Genomic DNA, 24,560 nt, shown 5'->3' with positions numbered 1-24,560 from the left:
CGCTCTTCTTGTGTCAGTGATGTGTCTGTTTGTACTGTATGTTGGAGTAAGGACCTCTTTTCTTCTGCCATACAGGACAGTCTTTTCCTCTGTTCTTCCACTTTACTTGCAATACGTCTTAGAAAAGCTGCATTAACGGTTAAAGGTGTACCTTCTACAGCATAGGTGTCATACATACAATGCTCCAGCTGCATCTATCCACATACACTGTCATAAAGAAATCAATGACAATCCCAAATGGAAGAGATGAGAGAAAGCCTCCTACCTCACACCCTAGCTTTTGTTTTAATCTATTCATACAGATCTGCATTTAGACTAACTCTGCATATTGCACTGTGATATAAAGCTTTGATGATAATTATTTTAGCTGGCACAGCATAACACTTCAAAGTGACTGACAGAAAGACTGTCTAACGTAGTCTTAAAGTCCATGAAGCTCAAATGGAGTGTTTTTTGCTAGTTGGTATGTGATTTCATAATTATTTTTGAAGTAAAAATCTGGTCCCCATATAATTTTCCACATAAAAAGCCAGTTTGTGCCAGAATTTAGGTGTTTCAGCAAATAGTTTTTCAGAGACCCGATTTCACAAGAAAAGGTATGCTGACGCGCTGATCTGTGTCCTCTTTTTCTTACACATATACACATTTTAGAACCTGGCTTATATGATATGTTTCACCTACTAACACTGATCACATCTGTCTAGGAATAGTCATAGCTTTTATTTTTTGAATGTATTGTTATTGGTTCTGAAGTATTTTGTAATTATTGATCAAAAAGTTTTTCAACAGAATACATACCAAATTCCCCATTCTCCTTCATGACACTTGTTTTCCCTGAATTTGAAGATGCCTCTGTGACATCAGGAGCTCCTAAGATAAGGAAAGGAAAGAGGATATTTAGATAGAATGATCTGATACCTAGTTTATCTTATATATTACAATCTGTCATCTGAAAGCTCTGTAAAAACTCGGGGACATTAGAAAGTGCAGATGAGATTAAATAAAAAAGGTATGGCAATTCTTCCAACTTAACCATTCCAAAATCGTAACTCTGACAAAATGACTTAAGAGTCTTGAGAGTTTTTGAAAATTGCTGTTTGGGGAAGGTTATATTGACCTTGCGGTTTCTGCCACGATTGCTCTTATATTTTCCCCTTTGCCATGATACCTAAAAATGTGTGTTTTCAAATGGAAGGCAAGAACTGTATCTATCCATTTGTCTCTAGGAACTGTGACTTAAAAGAGCCCAAGCACTGCTCGCAGTTGTGGCACAGAGCGTTAGGAAAAAATTCCAGATCACCTCTGGGTTCCCATCTTTGTTTCTAAATGATTTTGTCTCTCTTCCATGGCTCATGGTGGTTTCTTTTATTACTCCTCACCCAACTTATTTATTGCAGCCTGGTTTACATTATTAGGAAGAAAGAATCTGTGTTGTTTGAGAAAGGCCTTGGTGAGGAACTGGGTGTTGCAACAGACTTGAACTATGTGAGATTTGGCTTCATACATACATGGTAGCTGGGATCACGCACCTAAGAAAGTTCTGCCTCTTTGTCTTACTCTGGCATTCTTTCACAGCAAAATTACTATTTAAGGCCAACAGTTGAATTGTCTCTGAGGCAGACAGAGCAGGTCTAAATTAAAGTCCCGATACACAAGGCTGGAAAGAACAATTTACAAAAGCATATCTGGCCATTAGTTTACAAGGCATGGATACAGCAGTGTATACAGAGACTTCTGTTGCTCAGAAGAGAACAATACAATTTGCAAATTGTTTGTGATGATTATCATCACTCCAGAAGAATGAATTATAATAGTCCATAAGGGCAATTAAGTCACCATTTAATGGGAAGGGAAATAGCAGGAAATGCATCCGTTACAACACATGTGCAAAATAAAGGAAGATTCCAATGTGATCTTCAGGCTATCTGAATTATCAGCAGTTGGCTGGCCTTGGATAAGACAATATTTTGACACATTTAACAAACCTCTCTGTCTGCAGAATATTTGTTTTCCCTGATTAGATGTAAGAAACTGACTGCAGAGCCATTTCATAAATACCTGTGAGATCTTGATAAAGACAAGTTTCACTGATGGAGATAAGAGTCAGAACCATTTTCATCAGTTTTTCATTTAGGCCAGCAGCCCTTCATTATTGATATAGGCACTCATGATTTTCTTAAAGCTTGTTCTCACTGACCCTGTGGCATGGAGATGGCCCAAGACCAGTAAGTTACAAAATCTTGCTCACAAACTGGGATGAGTCTTTTTCTCCCAGTATACTAAATGCTGTCATGCTAGGGACATTTTCATCTCACCTAACCTTAAATACTTAAACTGAGGCATCTGAAGTACACAGCCTCCCTTTATAATCAATGGACATGAACAGACATCTCCAGAGCATGATTTAACACACCTGAAATTAGAACCATTCTCAAGAAATGCCTCTGATTATAAAAGGAGCCTCAGGCCTCATGACTCCTAACTTCCATACCTAAGCAAATGCCTGATGTTACTTGTGGTAAATCCAGATCGCAGAAATTAGAAGGTATTTGTATAATACATTTCATGGAACAAGTATTACAACATTCTTCCAGAAATAATGGTACCTCAAATCATGAAGATGTATGTTTTTACTTTCATAACTGAAATCACAAACTACTAGAGTTATTTGTGGTAATCCTATAAAGAAGCAAATAACCAATACAATTATCCTAAACATAGTATAGAAAAAGGTAGCTTGTGGCCTTTATAGAGTGGGAAGACTTGAATTTCTTATACTAATTTCTCATTTTTTCCTGTTGTATCTACCTAGGCAAAAAACTTAGAAAGTTTGGGTATTTTTGAGGAGCACATACTTATGAGGTTGATTACTGATGGACTGCCGGCATGTAGGGATTCAAAGCTCTTCATAAAGGATCTACATTTCGATGAGGTGCCAGTGAGGATTTACCTCCCAAGAGTACCATCTGCAAGCAAACGGAGAGGAGTCATCTTCTTCCATGGAGGCTGTGGGATGTTTGGAAGCATCAGTAAGGAACTGAAAGAGAAAACATGATTATTTAGGATTTTTAACTATAATTTTTAAAAACTATCCTGAACCTAAGAAGTGACTGAAGCATAGCTTGAAAGATTGAGAGATAGAAAGCACTCTCCAGTTTACCCTTATTTAGTATCTAAATTATTTTTTATAGGATATAGAACTCTCTATGGCATATATATTCCTTACAGTAAGTGGTGCTGCTAAAGAAATGTTATTTTTTTGTCTGAAAACCTGACAGAAGTTATTAACACCTGCATTGCTCCCTTTCATCTCTAACAGAAGCATGTTTATTGGGACTTCTATAAACAGTGTTCATGGCAATTCAAGTGGCCTAGAGCAGCTATTTTAAAATGTTTGTCCATGATGCATGTGCTTTAGTTATATTGTCCTTTTTTTACAGTTTAAATTTATTAGAGAAAGCAGATAATTGCAAACGTGTAATATAAAAAGTTCTAAAATATAATGTTTCTACAGGCAGTAGACATGCACTCGTATTAAGTGGCGTTAGAATTCTGTCACTGAATGAACACATCATTGAGCATGTATCTGTAAACCAAATCTTCTAAATGCAGCAAATTAGGAATTAAGGTTGAAGGAAAACTCAATGTATCTTTAAATACATTAAAAGAGGCACATTTCTGCCGACAACCTTACCATGGAATAATTACATAATTAGACAATTTACTATAACAGAATTTGGATGCCTTAGATTTCTGCCTGAATTGGCCACACAGAAATACACTGATTTCAGAGGGTGCATACCAGCTGCGCCCTTCATTCTTCAGAGAACAGTCAAATCTCTGCTTCAAATACAAAATTCATTTAGACTTAGCTATAGTACTACAATCAGCATTTCCACAGCAAAATGATATGACATACCGAAGTCAGTCTCAGACTCAGTTACTTAAAACAATGTAATAAGCTTTTACAAAGATCTCAAGCTATTTTATCCCTTACAACCACTCTAAGCAACTGTGCATAATAATCATAGAATGGTTTGGGTTGGAAGGGATTTTAAAAGACCATCTAGTCCAACCCCTTTGCCATGGGCAGGGACATCTTTCACTAAATCAGGTTGCTCAAAGCCCCATCCAACCTGACCTTGAACACTTCCAATGATGGGGCATCCTGTTCTGTTGGGGAAACTGTTCTATTGTCTCACCGCCCTCATCATAAAAAACATCTTCCTTATATCCGATCCCATTCTACCCTCTCTCAGTTTCAAACCACTGCCCCTTGACTAATAGTAATAATCATAATTCCTTATTTTCCTTAGAGATTGACAATATCCCTAATGTATGAACTCCACAGTGTGTCTGATGATCAAGAGTCTGGATTAATTTTATCCTAGGGAAAATTTGGGTAGCTCACTAAATAGGCAAGGGGCCCACATAACAATCATGGCAGTATGTCATAGAAAAAGAAGGGATGATATTGCTTCAATTATTCTAAGATATTAATTACATTAACAACATTTGTTCTTCAGGAAGTCATGAAAGGATATGCCGGTGCATAGCCAGAAAATCTGACTCAGTGGTTGTGTCTGTCGGGTAAGTGAACTCCACCCAACATTACTCCCAGAATTTTAGTTCCGCTGCTTTCCCCCTTACTTCCCCCACCCCCTGAACAATGCCCATTCTGTACTTACATTACTTTGAATATAAGAAAAGAAACTGAGCTCTAGTGTTGTCTACCCCTACGCTGTTGATATGTGTGAGCAAGCATGTGCCACGAAATGACAATGAGAAATACCTGATACAGGTTTATAAAATTACAAAAGTAATAGGTATGCCAGCTATTTTCAGAAGAACAAAGAGATTTGTTCATTTGACATCGTTATCACCACAATAATAATTGCCTTTGTTCGATAATAAGAAATTATAAGCTTTTCCCCCCCAATTTCAGGTTTTAGTATTTAGGGAGCCTTGGGGATGATTTAAAAGAGTAAATAATAAGTCTAAAATTCAATACTTTTTTTTTTAAACCTGCAAGGATCACTGCTTCCTTTTAAAGATATTTTGCTTAAGGAAAATAGCTGATGGTATGAAGAAACTTTAGCTTCCAACAAATTGATCCATGAAAAAATTCACTACTAAAGAATTTTATTAAGTTGGGAGGAATTGGTTTTGAGAATGAATTGCATATTCAATATCTCATCTGGGTGAGTCACGATGCATTTAAAGTGACTCTGAAAAGATATCGATATCCTTTTATTCCCTGGTTATTAGGATGTTTACTTTATGAATCCATTGAATTAATTTCACAGAATAGTGAAAAAACAGAAAAGCAGCAGCAGTATGCCTCAGCAAACAGTGAAGGGTTAAGAGAAAATGCCTGCACTGTTACCTCTGCAGTATTTATCTTTTCCTTCTTAAACTTAATCTTCTCCAGAAAGCCCTAAGACCACGAATACAGAGAATAAAGAACCATGGCTGTTAAAAATGTAGTCTCAAAGTAGTCTTATATGTTATTGGAATCAAATTACAACACTTTAACTTGTCTGGCTATCTGACTGTTACGCCTGCCTTGGTTTTCATCATATGAAAGCAAGTTGTTAAGGAATAAACAGAGAGATTGATACTTTAACATCACTCCTCTGTAATTCACTTGTTCTAATTAATAAAATCAATGAAACATTGTCTGCAGGAAGCTATTTTGTCACCACAGTACTTACTATGTGGCGCTTTATAATATATTATTAAATTATTCTTTTTATATTAAAACATATAATAACCCACAATATTGAACTAATATATAATAATACAATAATCAGTGTAAAAAGCTCAGGAGCCAGAACTTGGTTGGCTCTTGTGGGTAAAGCAGGACTGACTCACAGCTATACGTACCTGCAAGGTATGTCACAGTCCAAATGAGAAAATTGGAGACTTCCCTGCTGGCATGAACTGTGATTCCCAGCAGGTGCACTCATATCAGGAATTGAGTAAATGTGTGGCTTTGTGAAGCTTCTGGTTTGCTTCAGCATGCGAAACTTTACTGGGTTTGGTGAGTTTTTGCAAATATATGGATGCACTTAAGATGACACATTCAAACAATTTACAAATATATCTATTTGTAGTAACTGCTCTCTTTTGAACATTTTAGGTATCATTTATCTCCTGAGCATAAGTATCCATCCCAAAATTTGGACTGTCTCGCTGCTACTGTACACTTTATGAAGACTGCAGAAAACTACGGGGTGGATCCTGGTCGGATTATTGTTTGCGGGGATAGTGCAGGGGGCACTTTTACTGCCAGCGTTTGCCAAGAACTGGTAAATAGAAGAGATATCCCAAAAATATGTGCCCAGGTACTGATCTATCCACTTCTCCAAGCATTGAACTTTAATCTGCCATCTCACCAGAAAAATGCTTTCGTCGCCTTCTTGTCCCGAGAACGTACAGTCCGTTTTATTCTGAAGTACTTGAAAAAGGATTGCTCTATGAAGGAAGCTATTTTGGCAGGTTCTCATGTTCCTGAGAGTATGAATTTGAAGTATAGGAAATGGATAAATCCAGATCTTATCCCAGAGATATTTAAACTGGGCTATAAACCACCGTTACCCACTTCATTTTTACCTCAAGTCCATGAAGAAGCGAAAGAACTGTTTAACACAAGATTTTCCCCCCTGTTAGCAGAAGATGCTGTTGTTTGCTGCCTACCTGATACCTGTATAATTACCTGTGAGCATGATGTGCTCAGAGATGATGGATTGTTGTACAAGAAACGGTTAGAGGACAACAACGTAAAAGTGACCTGGTACCACATGAAGGAAGGTTTCCACTGTGCCCTGGCATTTTTTGGTTATGGTATTTTCTCTTTTCCATCGTCAAGTAAAATGGTGAACTACACCGTAAACTTTATAAAAGGCTATTAAACTATTTTCTTGAATATACTGGTATGCAGAGAGAGTGTATTTCAGTTAACTATTTACTAGCTATTTGTACATTAGAATCTAGGCAAGAAATAATAAGATTAGCATGGTCTACTGAATTCTGATTTTCAATTGCTATTACTTGAGAAAATGATGTATTTTTCATTATCTTTTTTTTTAACACCATTAATTAGTATGCTAGTTTTGCTGTTCTCTTCTTGTGTTGTAAGAATTTTTGTTCTCTTCTTAGGTCAAAGAATCAAAACTCACAAAAAAAAAAAATTTTAAAGCATGCAATGTATGAGCAATCAGCAATGGGCCTAGGCATATCCACATAATACACACAACATCAGCATGACAGCACAGACAAAATGCCCCCCCCCAACGCCTCTGGAGATTGAAGATATTTTCAGTACTTCTGAGATGAGTAGTAATCATCAGGCTATGTGTGTAGGCAACCAGGAGCTTTGGACTTGGTTGTAAAATCTGACGGAGGGAATTGGGTGTACTTACAAATCTGATTTTAAAGTGAAATGGCTGACACAGAAGCGAGGTACAGAAATGTGAGCTGTACGAAGTGGCTGCCTGTAAGTATCTGAGACTGGCAACACTGATGGAGTAAGGGAGAACCGCACCAACATAACTGAATGTCCTCTAAACTACATTCTATAAAGTTCCTTTCTGAGAAGCATTTGGTAGTATTCAGGGAAGACAGAGACATGATGTTTATTGCCTTTTTGTAATCAGGTAAGTAATCAACTTGTTTGCTTGGAATTTGGGGAGAAAGTATGTAAACACCATGGAAGCTGCCAAAATAATTTCTGTGAATATCCAAAACACGGAAGGAAAAAAAAATAATCTCAGCTCAATTGTTACATTGCTTATTAGGATAGATCCACCTTTGCTAAACACAGATGCCAAGGTAATTGCCATTGCATGTCAAGATAGCTGGCCACGCAATGCCTAGGAATTGTAAAATACTTCATCACTGTTATGCAACAACCTTGCACTTGTAATACCTACGCACACACAAGCGTGGAAAGAGGTTAGTACGTACCTTCACACTCTGCCAGCCAAACTGTGAGTAGGAAGAAAATGGTGGGTTAAATTCTTCGTGTTGTCACTGTATTAATTAAATATGGTGAGAAGTTAGCAGTTACAAATCTCTGGAGCAACAAGTTGTTGCTTGTGAATTCCTGTTCTCCAGTCCCCCTCAGCAAAATGAAATGATGTTTCTTCATCCTCTGTTGACACAACAGATATTTGTTTCATTTTTCCTACTGCGGGGATCATCAATTTACTCTTCAAACAAGGACATTCTTCCAGGAATAAATAACATGATAAATTTCCAAATGTTCCGCTGTTGGAGGATTACAGAATTTGTCTTGGTTATGCAACGTGATATGAAATTGAGAATTTGGTTTGGTTTCTGATCTCAAGATGAAGGCTGGCTTACTAGCTTACATGTTGGTAGCTGAAACTAGACCAGCAGAGTCGCTATCTGCTGTGAAAGCTATGCAAAAAGCTGGATAATATTTGAGCAGTTAATCTATGTCTGCTAAGTTAGCTTGGATATGTCTTCATGAACTTGAGTCAAACGTGTGAGAGTCATTAGGCTTATCTTTATTTAGGATCATTTTTATTCATGTATCACTCTTCTTTGCATCTTCTATACCAGGCTTGTCCTTTGGATGATTCTGTGCAGATACAGGGATGGTTGGAAGTGCCAGAACTAAGGATGTCCATAGAACTCCATTTGTATGTTTTAAGTTATGAGATGATCACATACGGTCATCTATGATCATCACATGTGATCACATACTATTTTACACACATCTCACCCAGTGCAGCGTGTATTATACTCCTTGTCAGTTCAGCAATCCAATACTTGTTTTCTTTTCATTATTCAATCTCTGGACTTAGGCCTCATTTATGGGCCAATGTCCAAACTCTACACTGATCTCCTCCTGAGATTTTTCCATGGTCCTTTATCTGTAGGTCTTAATTTACTATAAATATTAATAAATTTATCTTTAAAATATGTCAGCAGAATTATTAGCTCTCTTGAACACATGCATTTTAATCTGTATTGAGGGTTATAACCATGGTAGTGCAGATGGGCAGAGTAGCAGAGAACAGCAAGTGCTGAAACAACGTATTCCTTTTCTAGTAGTGACTCCTGTATTTTCTAAAATTTAGAAGTCACATGATCTAATTGTCTCCATGGAAACTCCTGTCCTCTCATTTATTTTAACTAATTACAGATATGCTGTGTCTTGCATTGCAAAGATAGAATGTTTGTTAATTTGAAGACATTTTATAGTTTCCAAAGTGTGGAATTCGTTTTCAAAATTATCACTCATTTAAAGATTTTTCTTTTTTCTAGGGAGAGACACAAAATAATTTTTACTAGCCTCTACACATACACTTCCTGACAGCATGTTCATCTCACTGTCTGCATGTTCAATGAGCTACAGTCAAGTACTTAAAACACAATCAAGCTCAAGCTTGCAGTGCGCGTCCAGAATTATGGACACCAATGTATTGCTACAAGGAATTACACATAACAGAGAAATAATCATAGATACAAGTGTGTGCACACAAGTTATCGTGTAAAATAAGCCATTAACAGATCTTGTCAGTGCTTTGCATACAAGCTTAACAGCTAATGGCAGTCAGAGTATGTCGCTGAGGACCTGACTATGCTAGCTCGGTTTCCAGGTTCAGATTTCAAGCACCAGATGGCTCTCACGCTCCACAGAACTCAAAGGAGCTTCTTGGGGGTCAAGCAGCACCTTCTCTCGGGAACGTTTCCCAGTACCCGAGTACAGGCATCCATTCACACTTGCTGTGTCCAAGTCTAAGCACCTAATCAGCATCACGATTCAGAGACAGGCAGAGAGTTCTTGGGACCGCCTGATTGCAACTGGCTCAGCCTCTGTCTCCCCCAGCATCTGTAGCTACGCAACAGAGAAAAAGCTTAAGGATGCCAGCTCAGTATTGCCAAGTTTCCAGGCACTGACATTCATCTCTTCACTGGAAATTAGTAAGAAAGGGAGTTCCTGGTGGAGGAGAAAATGCAATCTTGGCCTCAGGAGCCATTTCCTCTGGTCTATCTCACAGGAGCAACAGATAAAGTTAAAAAATCAGAAGCTGGAGAGAGCATGCATTTGAATGATTATTTAGGGAGTGGTTCTCCATCCTGGGACTCAAGCAAGCTCATAAATTGCTGAGTCTACGCTTATAAAACATTAAGTATTACTCTGTACCTGTAATGCCCAAAACAAAAAACAGTTTATTACTTCAAGAACCAACTAGTTTGTTTCTTCCACAGCTGGTATCAGATTCCAGCACATACAGCATACAGCCTGTGTGTGGAGCCTCTAGGGTTGGTGAGGGTGCTGTGACGGCTGGACCTAGTTAACACGCCCAGAAAAGTCCAAGACCCACCAGCTGTTGGTAAAGCTACCACAAGGACTGGCACCAAAAAGATTTAGAAAACAGATGAACCATAGGTGGTAAGAACCTTAGTACAAAGGATCTGTCAGAAGACTTCTTAGATCCCCAGAGGGGCCAAATCTGATAAGTATACTTAGACCACACCTAACTCAATGGGACACCACAGTTTAGCACAAAGCTGATTAATTACTTGCACTATTAAATGCTAAAGAAGGGAGCTGCAACCATGTTTTGTATAACAGCATTTCCTAATGTTCTTGTCCGAGCTAGAAGAAAGCTGAATCCTATAGGCACCTCGGTCCTGACGGGTTTGAATTCCCCACTTCCATTTCCCAAGAGAATGTCCCAATTACCAGGCAATGAGCCTTTCGCCAACAACCCTTGTTGAGCTGGGTGACTGCATCAAGTGCCACAAGGAAGAATAAACAAAAATAACCTGATTTTATACTTAGAATGTAAACAAGCTTCTGGCAAAGGAGGGAGAGGTAAGAGAGACACTGGGAAATGAAAGTCTGCAAGGAGTTGTTGGATAAAATGAAGAAACAGTTTAGGCAGAGGGAGCCAAACACAGAATCTGCTTCTTCTCAGACAGTGTATCACCAGACTCTAAAATGAACTTCCTTCCTGTTTATTCTAAACAATTGACAAAGAGTTTCTAAAGGCAGAAATCAAGTCTGAGGTCTTCTTTCCTATACAGGTCATGGACTGCGCATTCTAAAGCTCTAGGGTTCTGTGTATTTAAGTTTCATTTTAATATACATCTCAAGGTCATCTTACCCCTTGCACTCTTTTTTTTTTTTTAAGGAAAAATGTTACACACCCATTTTACCCATAGTGCTACTCTTCAGAGCGAGTTTGTTGCCTTCACGGTTGGAGCAGACTGGTAAAAAGACACTGTTCTCAAGGGTGACATCCTATGAGCTGAAAAAGCTTTGCTTTACAGATTTTTTGTTTCAGGTTAAATCTTATCACTAATGATTTGTGTACTGAAAAATATGTTAGTTCCAGCAGAAGGCACAGATCCTAAAGCTCACCACAGAGTACACAGAAAAGAGCAGGCTGCTGCTGGCTAGTCATTGCTACTAGTGCTAAAACCACGAAGTCCAAGTCTAGTGTTCAGCAGCTGGAATCATATTTCTACCTGGAATGACACCTGTAAGTAATATATTCATGAGAAGACAGAGACTGCAGTACTGTAAAGCTCAACCAAACACAAAACAAACAAACAGTTGGTACAGGCTTTCAACTGCTGGAGAAAAGCTATCAAGGAGGATGAAGCAAGATGCAAAGCACTGACACTTCAGGCTGCAGCTGCTTCTGGTTGCATTAGACTCAAAGATGCAACATAGCAGTGTACAAAATCAGTCATCAAAGGTGATGAAATACGTTTGCGACACAGAAACCTTGATTTCACTAAAAGTCTGAAGAAGTAAGGTGTGGAGGGAGGCACAATAAATCAAGAAACTGAGCAGCTCTGAAGATGATTACTAAAAAATCCTGTTCCACAGGAATTCACAGGAACTCAGAAATAACACAGACTTGACTGTATTTGAGAAACAGGGAGAGACACATCAAGTTTTTGTCTTTTCATAACACTGACGCTACAAATGATGTATCAAGCACTGGCTCTACAGTGATGGGCACAGACTCAAAACATGTTAGCTGCAAATATGAAAACTTGCTTATGCAAGCCTCTCCCACGACTAATTGTTACTGCCTGTTTAATTGTATGGTTTGATTGCCAGATGTTTTCATTTTCTTATTGGCATTTTCAAAAGCTGGATGATGGGATATGAAGAGAATTGGTAATCCTGTGCCTTTACCTTCAGAAATCCTTCGAAAGTCAGAAGGGGAGAGAAACCACAGCTGGTTCTTCTTTTGGCTCCTAACAGCACAGTGAGATGGAACTCCTCCTGGTGATTTTTCTTGCTGTTTTGACTGTCTTTGTGGCAATGGCATTCTATTATGAGCACCCCAAGGCAGAAATCCCTCATGGATTTAGTCAGCGCCAAAAGCTTTACGTTTTTCATTACCTCCTCAACTTTGGGTTTGGTCTGGTGAGTAAAACTTGATTAAAGCTGGAGTTTTTAATTTCATTTCTGATAGAGGGGTAATGAATTGGTGAGGGCTTTTTTAGAATCAATGTTTAAATATATTGCAAATATGCTATTGAATTTATTTGGTGATGTGAGCACCACTGCAGATACCTTCAGCACAGCTGAGTATAATAGACTCTACTGCTTGCTATGCGGCACCAAAGGTTACAATATGGAAAAAATAAAATTCTGCAGACTGAGTAATACTAATTTTTTTCTCATGGCTAAGTTTTAGCTTTTTAATCCTGTTGCCTCAGTGCAGTGCTGGAAGGCTTAAGAAGCTCACTGCACTGTGTAAGTGGAACTTCTGCTCTATAGAACATGGTGCTTATTTAGAGAATGAGCAACTAAATGATGTCCATGATCTCAGTTCTCTTCTATAATTGTATCACTGTACTTCTGAAAGACAGCTACCACTTTCATCATCTTTTGCCTTTCAATATGTCTATATGACTTCCTTCTTTGAGATATGTTAAAGCTGTCTTTCTGTGTCATTGTTTTTGGCACATTTTTGATCCTTTTTCATCCTTGTTTCTCTTCAAAACTAAAATATGACTTAACTTGTCTTTCTGTTTCATCAATTATCCTTTCATGAATTAATTGTTGCCTCTCTCATTTTAAAAACACTTAGTACCTAAATGAAGATTCTTTTCTTTAGTTGTTTAAATTGTGAAAAATCCCTTTAATTTCTTTGGCTTGTGCATTACATTTCACCTCAATTCCATGTTCTAATAGTATTTCTTCCTCCCTTTCCCTGCTACATTGCTTATTAAGTTCTGTCTGAAGTCAGCTAGTGAGCTCCTAAGAACGTGACTCATTGTGTCTCTTGAGAAGTGCCCCACCCAGGGCTGAACACTGCTGTGACAGTAAAGAAATACAATGAAATAGGATAGTAATAGAAGTCAAATTAAATTTTCTTGCATCTGCTATACTACACAATGTGTGGTTTTCCACATTTTCAGAACACTGTATGAATACACTTTATCCATCAGACAAAGTTTTATCTTTGTGTAATTCATATGTAAAAAGCTAAACTGTGGAATTTAGAAACTTACTGGTGATAAATGCAGTTTTTAACTTCTCATCTTATAATTTTGTATCTTTTCTGCTGGCCAATGAGAGGCCAAGCAAAAACACTGTACCACATCACCTCAAGGAGCAGAAAGTTAAGAATATTAATGTATGGTTATACAAAAGTTTAAATGCAAGTAAAGTCCAAGTCACGTAGAAACTGTTGGTATTGCTGTTAGGCCGATTACTTATGTCAAAGTAGACAAACCCTTTCAAGGGATGACAACTGATGATGTCAAAACTGCAGGGAAAATTAAAGTTTACTAGCATATCCTGTCTTCAGCTGGGACAAAAGATGCACATGAAGTCACTGGAGACCAACCAGTTTGAAGTAATTGTGCTCAATCTGATAGATTTTATGAAGAAATGTCTGCATTCACCTATGAGGATATACTTAAATAAAAACAGCTACATCTTAAAGTTAATAAAACTTCTTCACTGAAAAATCTGTTAACTCATCCTTTATTTTTTCATCTAATATTCCGTCTAGAAAAAGAAAAATTGACATAACAGCAGAGCTAAACACTAGCCAAGGGACTTAACGACTGATCCTATCTCAGAAACAGAGGGGCTGATTAAATTATGCTACCTACTGTGTTAATAGTTCTGTAAGCTCCTCGTACCCTATTTATCCTAGTAGTGATTTAGGTAGAAGGGCTGGCACAAAGTGTAATTCAGATGAGTTCTGGGCTGCACATCGTGGGCATTTGTACCTGTGTAAAGAGGACGAACATCACGGATAGCACAGCTCTGTCACATCCCTCCCACAGACATTACTACACACATGTTGCTGCAGGCCCTAGTCGTTTGCCTGAACACGTACCTGGACTCCCACTTCTAAGCTAAGTCAGCTCTTCCACAGCTTTTCTCCTGGTGCATGGAAATCTCCATGCCAGTTGTTGCCAGTGGGATCAGTTTTTCAGTTATTTCACTCTGAATGCCAGACGCTGTTGCACTTAGTGTGACTGCAGAGGCTGAGCTAAACGATGCTTCAATCGAGGCTGCAGTTCTCTAGTTCCATATTTTGACTGTCTCGTGCTACCCTTAAGTCTATTAATTTTCAAGCTGTCATGTCAGCTATAGTGTTAGAAAATCCTTAATCAATGTATAACCAAACTGCCCAACTACTGGTTAACAAATTATACTACTAAGCGGTCACTCTTATTTATAAATGTCAAAATGTAGGTCATGTTTGACTGACTTGGTTATTCACCTGCAAAAGAGCAAGCTTTATGAACATGAAGATCCTGAAAGTGGGATTTTTCGTAATAAGGAGATCAGTGATACATAGCCTAGCTATACTCTAAAGTGTACATGTGCACATAGCCCAGTCTTGCAGCTGTCATGCAAGTGATCACTTTCTTCCAGTAACTGTAGGCCAAGAACCGATACCTCACTTTGAGGGAACGTATAAACTAAAAAAATGGACTTGAATCAGAAAACAAAGCAAAAATGCAAATTCTGCTGGTTCTTGTAGAACTTCTACTTACAGGAGATGTACAATTCAAAACACCACAAGGTTAAATTTTCATTTGCATACTAACATAAATAACTATGAAGATTATGTGTGATGATACTAATTATGGATGTCTGCCATAACTGTACGTTGCTGCAGGTAATCCATAGAAGATACTCACAGCTAACGGTGGAGGGACTAAGAACAATATAAATAAATGCCAATCTTTATGAAAGTTGACCCGTGAAACTATTACAGGTTTAATAAAAAAGAGGTATCAGGCTGCCAACACTAAACACTGTAGTTGATAAGGCCTCCTATTTATTTTCAGTATTTATTTCCAAGACAGAGATGGTCTCTATACTGTATACAAAGAATATAGCTAACTACAGGTTTAACCTTTACTTTACAAAAGTATTAGTGTGAGGAAAGAAAATACCAGAGGGAATTGGAGGAGTAAAGAAACAAAATTATTTTTCCATGGACATCATACAGGAGTTCTGTAGAAGGAATCAGTATAAGACTAAGACTTGGCCACAAGAGGATCCTTCCTGCATATGGGATCAGCTCCTCAAATGGCTTAAAATGGGATATCTGCATCAAATTTAGCAGGACCACATTACTGAGCTACAGGAGGTCTGTGAAATGTGAGGTGAAAGCCACAAGACTTATTGTGGGTTTTTAAGATACACATAGCATGTACCTTTGTATATGCAACTTTTTTTGAAATTCATATGCATGAATAATGGCAACACAATAAATTAAATTACTCATTAGAGAAGTGTACTGCTGAAGAAGAAAAGTACAAAATTTAATCCAATATAATGGAAATGTAGTGATACTGCCTCATATTTTTCATCTTGAGCAAGAATAGACTAGAGCAGACAACTGAAACAGCTTAAAGCCATCCAAATGCAGTGAAGTAGACTAGCTCAGAGTGACATAAGAATCTTCAGCCTGAATGTTTAAGTAAGAATCACTGAGCTGTGAGAAAATGAAGCCAAGGTTCAAAGCTATTCTTGTCCAGGAGGCCAGCTGAGGTAGATGCTACAGAATTTTTTTTCTGTAAGTTAAAAAGTAGCGAGTTTGGGAAACTTAAGTATTAGCCACATTTCTGCATCCAAAGCTTAAGTCTAAAATGGTGTAACTACTCTCTCCTTATTTTGTTCAGGTACATGGCTACTGAAGCACCTGACAGATTGAAGTATTTGACACCTTCTTTTATCTACTATTAAAGTTTGATTTTTTTCCTACTGATAAAAAGTAAGCCAGGATTCCTCCACTGAGGAATTAAATAATTTGAAAAACACCATGCCCTCACCTAACATTTCTAATATAATCTAGAAATTACCACCAAAACTAAAACTATGCTCTGCTGATAGTACTGGTAACATTTCTGCCACACATGTAACATGGTATTAATGAGCCAAGTTACTGTGCTTATGGTGAAAGCAACTCTCAGATCACCTTCCCCACAGGCTCAAAGGCCTTACTTTTGGAGAAGCACGGACACCAGGCAGCTACAGAAGATAAATTCATCCATTTCTGTCAAATGTACTGCTCTTTGAATTTCAAAGTTTGGTAGGAATTACATTACAATGAAGATGTATCCACATCATCATCCTGACTGGCCACTTCATTGTAAGAACCATCAGGAGACAAAGTTTGAATTGACCAAGGAATTTTAAATTTTTCATGATCAATCTCCAGGTAAGATGAATATTTGCACTAATTTGTGGTTTCTTTATTAACAGGCAAAATTTTTGGAAAAAGTAGGTATCACCTCAGAGGTCTATTTTCTCAGGACTCTAATGGATGGAATACCACCATTAAAAGATAAACATCTTTTTATCAAGGACTTAAGATTTGAAAAGGTTAAAGTAAGAATTTACCAGCCAAAAACATCAACCACTGGCCAAAGAAGAGGAATCCTGTATTTTCATGGAGGAGTTGGACAGTTTGGAAGCATTCGTAAGTAATATATATAATATGAGCTATAACTATAAATACGATGTAGTTTCTCATCCGACATGGTATTTCTTATATTATAAATAACAAAATTAATTTCAGGACACCAGAACAATTTTATTTACATGCAGTAGGCATCATATTAAATTGTCTTTATACAGGTTGTGTACCTAGAACTTTCATTCTCTGATCATATATAATACCTGTTTTCTTCCTTCTTCTCCCTCATGCTTATGAGAAAAGTTGAAAATCTCATTCGAATTTTATTTCTTATTTTAAGGACCCAATTTCTGTTCACATGTGTGTGCAAGCTTGTGTGTATGTTTGTATGCTGCTGTGCATCTTTATAGTGGCAAAACAAGGGAAAAATACATTTTGGCATTTGAAATGGAAAGGCATAAGTGATTAGACGGTGGCTTTTGCCAAGAAAAATTCTTGTGCTAGATTTAGCAGGGCTTTTTGTGGGGTTTTTTTGTTTTGTTTTTAAATAACTTCTCACCTTCAATACCACTTCAGAAGTGGCAGCATTGGTGCTTTCTATCAACTAACTTTTCAAAGATGAGACCGAAACAATGCATTGATGTACATTCAGGTTTCCTACTGGGAAGACGACTCCCACAGACGTAGTGAAATTGTGAGCAATGTCCAGATTAAACCATGCCACAATAAGAGAATTACAGTGTAGCATTAATCACAGAACAGAGATAAGAATTTCAGAATATTTTCATTCAACATATTTCTAAAGCAAGTTACAATTTCATTGAAATATTTTGTTTTACAGGGGCCTATGAAAGAACATGCCGCTATTTAGCTAGAAAAAGCAATTCAGTGGTTGTGTCTGTTGGGTAAGTGGAGTCAATCCAGCCACAAAATATGATAGCTGTTTGTGCCTCCTTCTAGGTTTGTAAGTCTTTAATGTATAGTCACCACAAGCCAAGTTCCTTGTAAAGGGCATACAGCACTTACATTTAATGATCACATGCGTTTCACCAGCACTAGGAAGAACAGTTAGGAAGATTAGTCAACTAATCCCCTCTTGCTTACTTCCAAATAAAACCTATTATAATAATTTTGTAATTTGTACCCACCGCTAAGAGGTGAGGATGTTTTTGCTTCCTAAAGCCATAACCAAACCACCTTAAGTTGAAAGCCAACACTGTGTTTGAAGTGTAACTGTTTCTGTTAAAAGCACAGTTGCCCAGGCTACTAAACACTGATTTTAGTAGTAGTTCTGAAAAACTGGGAGGGGGGGGGGGGGGGTATCCACATTTAACTTGCAACCAACCTGAAATGAACATTTAAAATATTTTTCTGATGAGCTGTGTTGCATTGTTAAAAGAACCAATTTTTAAAAGTTCAGGAAAAGAGCTGATGTCTTAGAAATTGATTACACTTGCACTAGTAACTATTTACATCCCAAAATATTTGAAGAACCATTAATTCTTATTGATTCTGTTTATAAAGGATTCAGCTTATAGAAAACCACCGAAAACCTTTCATATTTTCATTATAAATTTTCTATGCTTATATTGTCTAACAATTTGTTGGGAAATGTTCACTTCAATTTCTAACTAGAATTGCTGATAACTGATTCATACATACCTGCCTTGCCACCTAATCCACCTAATTCTACAATAACTCAGCATGTGCCTTCAGTCACTTAAAAGATAGGTAAAGAAGTATTTTGCAAAGATACAATAGTGTACTGACTCCCCCAAACATTAACAATAGTAGCAAATAATACATCAAAAGCAATAATTACAATAAATTCTATTGCTGTAATTATAATCTCAGAATATTCTCCTATCTTCAGAATGAAATACATGATTGAAAAGATAACAGGATCATTCACTAGGTATGACTATGATAAAATACTTTCACTCCTATTCAGATATCGCTTAGCTCCTAAGCATCCATATCCAACCCAGTTTGAGGATTGTCTCACTGCCACCGTACACTTTATGAGGACTGCACAAGATTATGGAGTCGACCCTTCTCGCATTATCATCTGTGGAGATAGTAGTGGGGGTACACTCACTGCTGCTGTTGCTCAAGCACTGGTGAACAGAAGAGATCTCCCAAAGCTGAGAGCACAAATCCTAATATATCCTTTTCTCCAGTGTGTTGACTTTAATTTGCCTTCTTATCAGCAGAATAAGGGAGTCCCCATTTTGTTAAAGGAACGAACCGTTGCTCTTGGTTTGAAGTATCTTAATAAAGACTTGTCAGTCATAGAGGCAGTGTTAAAAGGTTGTCACGTTCCAGAAGATATGCAACTGAAGTATCAGAAATGGGTAAGTCCTGACTACATCCCTCATGAATTTAAGACAAGAGGCTACAAACCATGTACAACACATCCATTCTCCAAAGAAGTCTATACAGTGATCAAGCCTATGTTTGACCCTGTTTTTTCACCACTGCTAGCTGAAGACAGTGTTATTACTCGACTTCCTGAGACTTTCATTTTGACCTGTGAATTTGATGTGCTTAGAGATGATGGTCTGCTGTACAAGAAACGATTAGATGATCATGGTATAAAAGTGACCTGGTGCCATCTGCAAGAGGGATTCCATGGAACAGTATTCTTAGCTGTTTGTGGTCCAGTGATAGCATTCCAGTCTGGAAGTAAAGGCCTGGAAAAGATAGTAAATTTTCTAAGATTGATGTAAAATTCCATTTTTTGCTTTCCTTTCCTGATTCCTATCTCTTATTGCTTGCAAAGATTTTTAAAAAACATCCTCAGTTTTCCTTTTCTTAAATCATCTTCTTAAATTTCTGCATTGCACTTGTCATCTTTTTACCCAATAAATTGATGTGGTGATGGCTTTTGCTTCGTTTTCTCTTATGAGAGGCAAAATCAGGTGAACTTACCTTTCTTTACCACCTCTTCAGAGTTTTCGCCCGTACCCATAAATGATCTGGTCCCCAGGGCAAGTGTTTTGTGGGTCAATAAAGTTCTGGTAATATTAAAAGACAAACCATGACTTGAGGACAAACTGGGGCAGGGCGTGAATCTACAGGTTAAGTGTGTAACAAGCACGGCCAATGATTTGTCAAAGCCTAGATCTGGTGAAAGCTGAATTTGAGGCAAGCTTAAAGATAATTGAATATAGCAGAAAAGATCTGAGTATAAACATAAAAGAAGTGGAAGGAAAGGAGAGGAGGTCAGGAAAATGATTAGGCCTGGAACCACAGATGTTATAAAAAGTATTGGCTAAGGAATATGCATATATCTTATATATGTAGAGAAAGATATATGGGAATATACAGTAACATTACTTACTTTACAAAGAGCTTGTATTAACTGTAGGCCTGCACTATGTGAAGCAAGGAAGCACTTTCTCATAGAGGGACAACGTAAAGTGCTGTGGCAGAGAAAGGACAATGAAGGAGAAACAAAAAACAAACCACAACAAATAAATCAAAGTTCATGTTGATCTTAAACTGTTTACAACAAGATGAGATGAATTATCAAGTAAACCAATACAAAATATAATGGCATAATAAATGTATAAGGATATTTTCTTAGAAATGTGCGTTAAGTATTGCCAAGAAATGTCAGTAAATGTTTTAATGATGCTGTTCTCCTGAGGTGAATGTCTCAGAGTATAACTGTTTTCTCTCTGTTTTTATTATAATCTTATGTCCTGCATTATAATAATTTATCACATCTTTAGACTCTAATATCTTAAATTCTTCAGTGAGTTATACTTGTAGGCATGACGTATTTCCATGCAGAAATGGAAGCAGGGCCAAGATGTAATTTTACTTACAGTCAAAACTTCTGACTATCTTTGCCTAAATTAATGCCTGGAACACTACCCACATGACGAATTACTTTTGTTTCTGTCAGGGAAATTTCTAGCTCTATCATTGAAAAATAAAAATCTCTTTATCTGATATTATTGTATACATTTTCTGCCCACCACTGGCTTATTTAAACTATAATAAAAAGCAAAACATGCTGCAGACAATTATGCAAGGTAAGTGTTCAGACAGAAGAAGACACTCTACAAACCATGGAAGGACGTTCTGCAATGCTCGGCATGACTATGTTATTTATATTCAGCATATGAGAAAATAAAGCCTGCCAGAACAATATGAATGACATTTAGTTACACTCACATAGTATAGTCAGGAGAAAGAGGAACTTTTACAGGGCTCTTCCATATGGTCTTTTTGAATTAATACAATTTGAATAAGCAAAAAGTAAAAAAAAATCTTCTACAGTATTTTCCTGATGTCTAGGCACACGTATCAGTTAACACTGATTTTTGAATGCTGCCTATTTTTCATATGGGCAACCTATCCCACTAATGTTGAGGTTTACTTGCTCCATTGACATCAGCAGCAGTTTGTCCATAAAGTGATAGAACAGAACATTCCTAACACTAAAACACAGAAGAAGTCAGACTAAGACAAAGAAAAAGGCTGACAACTGTCAAATCTCTCACGGGTATTAAAACCCAAAGACAACATGCTGAAGATATTACAGATATTTATTTTTTTTAAACCTAGATAACTGCTAGGTTATCAAGGAGTCTTTGCCTGTGAAAAACTTAGGAAAATATAATCTTGACAAATAAGTGTCCTTAGAGGGGGCAGTTACTTCCTATCTCAACAGAAACAACCAGTTCCTTCCAAAACGGAACATGAGTATGCTTGAGGTGATAGTTTACTCTAGAGTTTGCATCCTGAGTAAAGAGACAGACCGTGCCACGACGCTTTCCAAGCAGTAACAGAGTGTGGACAAGGCTGGTCCACTCCAGCAATATTAATCCTAAATATCGTGGACATGAGCCACATGTCTTTAGCTGGTCTCTACACTTTGGCACACAAATAAAAGGATCCAGGAACAGATCAGAACACTGCCAAGACATGAAGAAGAGTGAAATGCTGGAAAGTTCAGTATGTGCTGGGAAGTCTTGACACTATTTGAACAGCGATGTGTTACAGGAAGATGTTAAAAGACCGTAAGAAAGGGAAAGCAAATTCTTGTGCACCATTCCCATCACCAGATGTCAGTACACAATTGAGTTTTTAATAACCTGGCAAACTACTTTGTGCTCTGGGCACAGAATATGAGTACCCGAAAGACATTACAAAAGGTCAACCTGTGTTTTAGGCTTAAATATTTTTACTGAATCTGTTGTTATGCCTTCATAGACTAAAGCTGTATGTTTAATAACAAAGCACATTATAAGCCATAACAATTTTAAAGTTAGATTACCTGTTCTAAACCAATCAAATCACAGTGGTTTATAACAGAAGTCTACAACTTCAATTATCTTCTGCTTTTTTATCTTTACATCACCTTTTTGTATAACTCTAGTTAAAAGTCAGTATACAACAGCAAATGTTTTTAAAAATAAGCCAGCAATTAGAAAACATGCCACATCTATTAACTCTATTATTTATAAACAATATTATTTATCTAAAAGCATTTAACATTATTCTCTATGATGCACATTCTCTATACTGCTCCTGAAATAAATAGGCATAATCCTGCAAACTATGGCTGCTTTTATTCCAGTCAATCTTCTTTCTCTGATTGCCCATTACCTCAATGATTCATTGTGTTTGCTGACTCTCACTATAGTGAAGAAACTGCTAACCTAAATATTTGGAGTTATGAGTCTCAGACAAATCTGGCCACAGCAAATTAAGGCCAGTTGCAGTTTTTATATTTACATTCAAACTACTTATGACTTAATAAGAATAATTTTTAGTGTGGTGACCCGTCATGATGTGGATGTTCCAGAGCAGCTTATTTGGACTCCATTTGTGTGGAGCAGACTTCATCCATTCTGAGGAACAGAACTGCACAGCTACAGGGACACATATATCCAAGAACTCATCCACATTTCAAAATGCTGCATAACAAAAACTTACTGTCAAGTAACCATTTAAAAAATGTACCTGCTCTGAATTGTACAGCACAAGATCTGAACTTCCATCACTGAACGCTAATACATAGTGGTTGTCATAATTTTTATTTGGTTTTTTAAAATACAATACAGCTTTTTACTGCAGAATTTGTTAGTAGATGTTTAACCCAGAAGTTATTTGGAAGGGATGGACTTTAAAGAATAACTTAGAAGAAGAAAGGAAAGATTAAAATAAGGATTTACGGCAGACTAAATGCAAGATGGCTTTCAGTCATGAGTAAGAGCAAAATGCATAGGGAGTAGCTACTAATTTGGGTGGGGAGATGGAGATAACAAAAAGGGAGGACACTGAAAGGTAGGTAGGAGGCAGGCTAAATGAAGGAGGAGACAGATCAAGCAAATACGTAGCACCTTTAAAAAAGAGTATCATAGAGCACATGCTAAGCTGTAATTTCTTAAAGCTTCTTATTGTCACTGTAAAGGGCATACTACATCCACCTCACAGATCAGAAGACTAAGGCTGACAGGTATGAAGAGGTCTGAGAAGCTTTCAGTCATTTGTTTACATAAATACAAGAAAAGATGTGTGAACTGGAGGACGGTAAGTTTCTTACATGCTCTACTTGGTAAAACCCAAGTTAGTTAAATTGCCCTACAGAGTCTAATTGTCCCACTAAATTACCTGGAGTAAAAAAAAAAAAAAAAAAAGGCAGGCAAATTATATTTACCTAAGTGTTTCATTTTGAAATGCACATTAAAAAAAAAGGAACATATCAGTAGCTGTTATTTCTGCTTTTAATTCTTCTTTGGGATACATTACTTTTTTCCTGTTTTCTTAGCTTTATGCCTTACAGCTAGTTATTAAGCCTGGCTAAACTTGACGGAATCAATGCCTCAGTTATCACAGCTGGCTACTTCACCATGCTTTAGTTAATCTCGTAGTATTTCCTGTATTACACACAGTAGATCTGCAATAGTCAACTAACTATAGGCTAACTGTAGGCTGTGTTAGGAAACATTTCACTTCTGATTGTAGGCTGTGTCTCCTAACACAGCCTACAATCAAAAGTGAAATGTTTTGCAATATTTTAGAGAAAGACATTACAAGAAAACCAGTAATACATGACATTCACATAACTCATTAGCACCAACTACCCTGACACTTTTGCCTTTATTAGTGTTTGGTTTGAAAGCTGCCTGCCTCTCATGCTGACAAACAATCGAGATGAAGTTGATGAGTTTTATGCATTCTCAATCTACAAAGAGGTCTGTGATTCCACAGCTACATAAGCCTTACAAAACCGAACAGCTTTCCCCAGGTTAAGCCTGAGGAAAAACCAGCAAAGATCATATTTCTTTGCACAGGTATTCCAAATGCAAATGATAGTATTCCCATCATTACTATAACCATTAGAAATATGCCAGAAAATTAAGAAAAGAATTTTAGAGGGGACTAACCTCTTGCCTAAATGGGGGCTCACTGATGAGAAAATGGGAAGAATTTGCTCAATTATGATCAATTCTGTACTCACCAACTGATATATTAAACATACCAGTCTCAAACAACACTAAATTCAATGAATAAAGTATCAATTTTGGAGCTCTGAGTAGCTGACTTTTATAAGAATAAAGAACTGTATGCATATCCATAACACACATTACAATGCCAAACTCCAGGCTGTGTTAATTTTCTCCAGTTTAGTGGAATGTC

General features: G+C 37.2%; 2 protein-coding genes across 2 annotated transcripts in view; both read left to right on the top strand.

The window, feature by feature from the left end:
* The window catches only part of LOC104618796 (arylacetamide deacetylase-like 4), a 17,840-nt gene extending 10,926 nt beyond the window's left edge, over positions 1-6,914 (top strand). The window contains exons 6-8 of the mRNA XM_010284486.1: positions 2,813-3,029; positions 4,527-4,590; positions 6,143-6,914. Coding sequence (XP_010282788.1) covers positions 2,813-3,029; positions 4,527-4,590; positions 6,143-6,914 — 1,053 coding nt within the window. The remainder of the gene's footprint in view (positions 1-2,812; positions 3,030-4,526; positions 4,591-6,142) is intronic.
* Positions 6,915-12,322: 5,408 nt separating this feature from the next.
* On the top strand, positions 12,323-19,630 carry LOC104618795 (arylacetamide deacetylase-like 4). The gene is made up of 4 exons (XM_010284484.1): positions 12,323-12,427; positions 16,748-16,964; positions 17,743-17,806; positions 18,853-19,630. Exons 1-4 carry the CDS (start codon positions 12,323-12,325, stop codon positions 19,628-19,630), a joined length of 1,164 nt encoding a protein of 387 aa, XP_010282786.1.
* Positions 19,631-24,560: the final 4,930 nt, after the last annotated feature.

Source organism: Phaethon lepturus, unplaced genomic scaffold (assembly GCF_000687285.1).
Source record: "Phaethon lepturus isolate BGI_N335 unplaced genomic scaffold, ASM68728v1 scaffold12373, whole genome shotgun sequence".
Classification (NCBI taxonomy): Eukaryota; Metazoa; Chordata; class Aves; order Phaethontiformes; family Phaethontidae; genus Phaethon; species Phaethon lepturus.
Note: the sequence above shows the minus strand (reverse complement) of the source record. Positions and strands in the feature narration are given on the sequence as shown.

Coding starts and splice junctions, on each gene's coding strand:
- LOC104618795 (XM_010284484.1), top strand. CDS start 12,323: ATGGCATTCTATTATGAGCACCCCAAGGCAGAAATCCCTCATGGATTT. Junction 12,428..16,747: donor TCAACTTTGGGTTTGGTCTG/GTGAGTAAAACT, acceptor CTTTATTAACAG/GCAAAATTTTTGGAAAAAGT. Junction 17,807..18,852: donor TCAGTGGTTGTGTCTGTTGG/GTAAGTGGAGTC, acceptor ACTCCTATTCAG/ATATCGCTTAGCTCCTAAGC.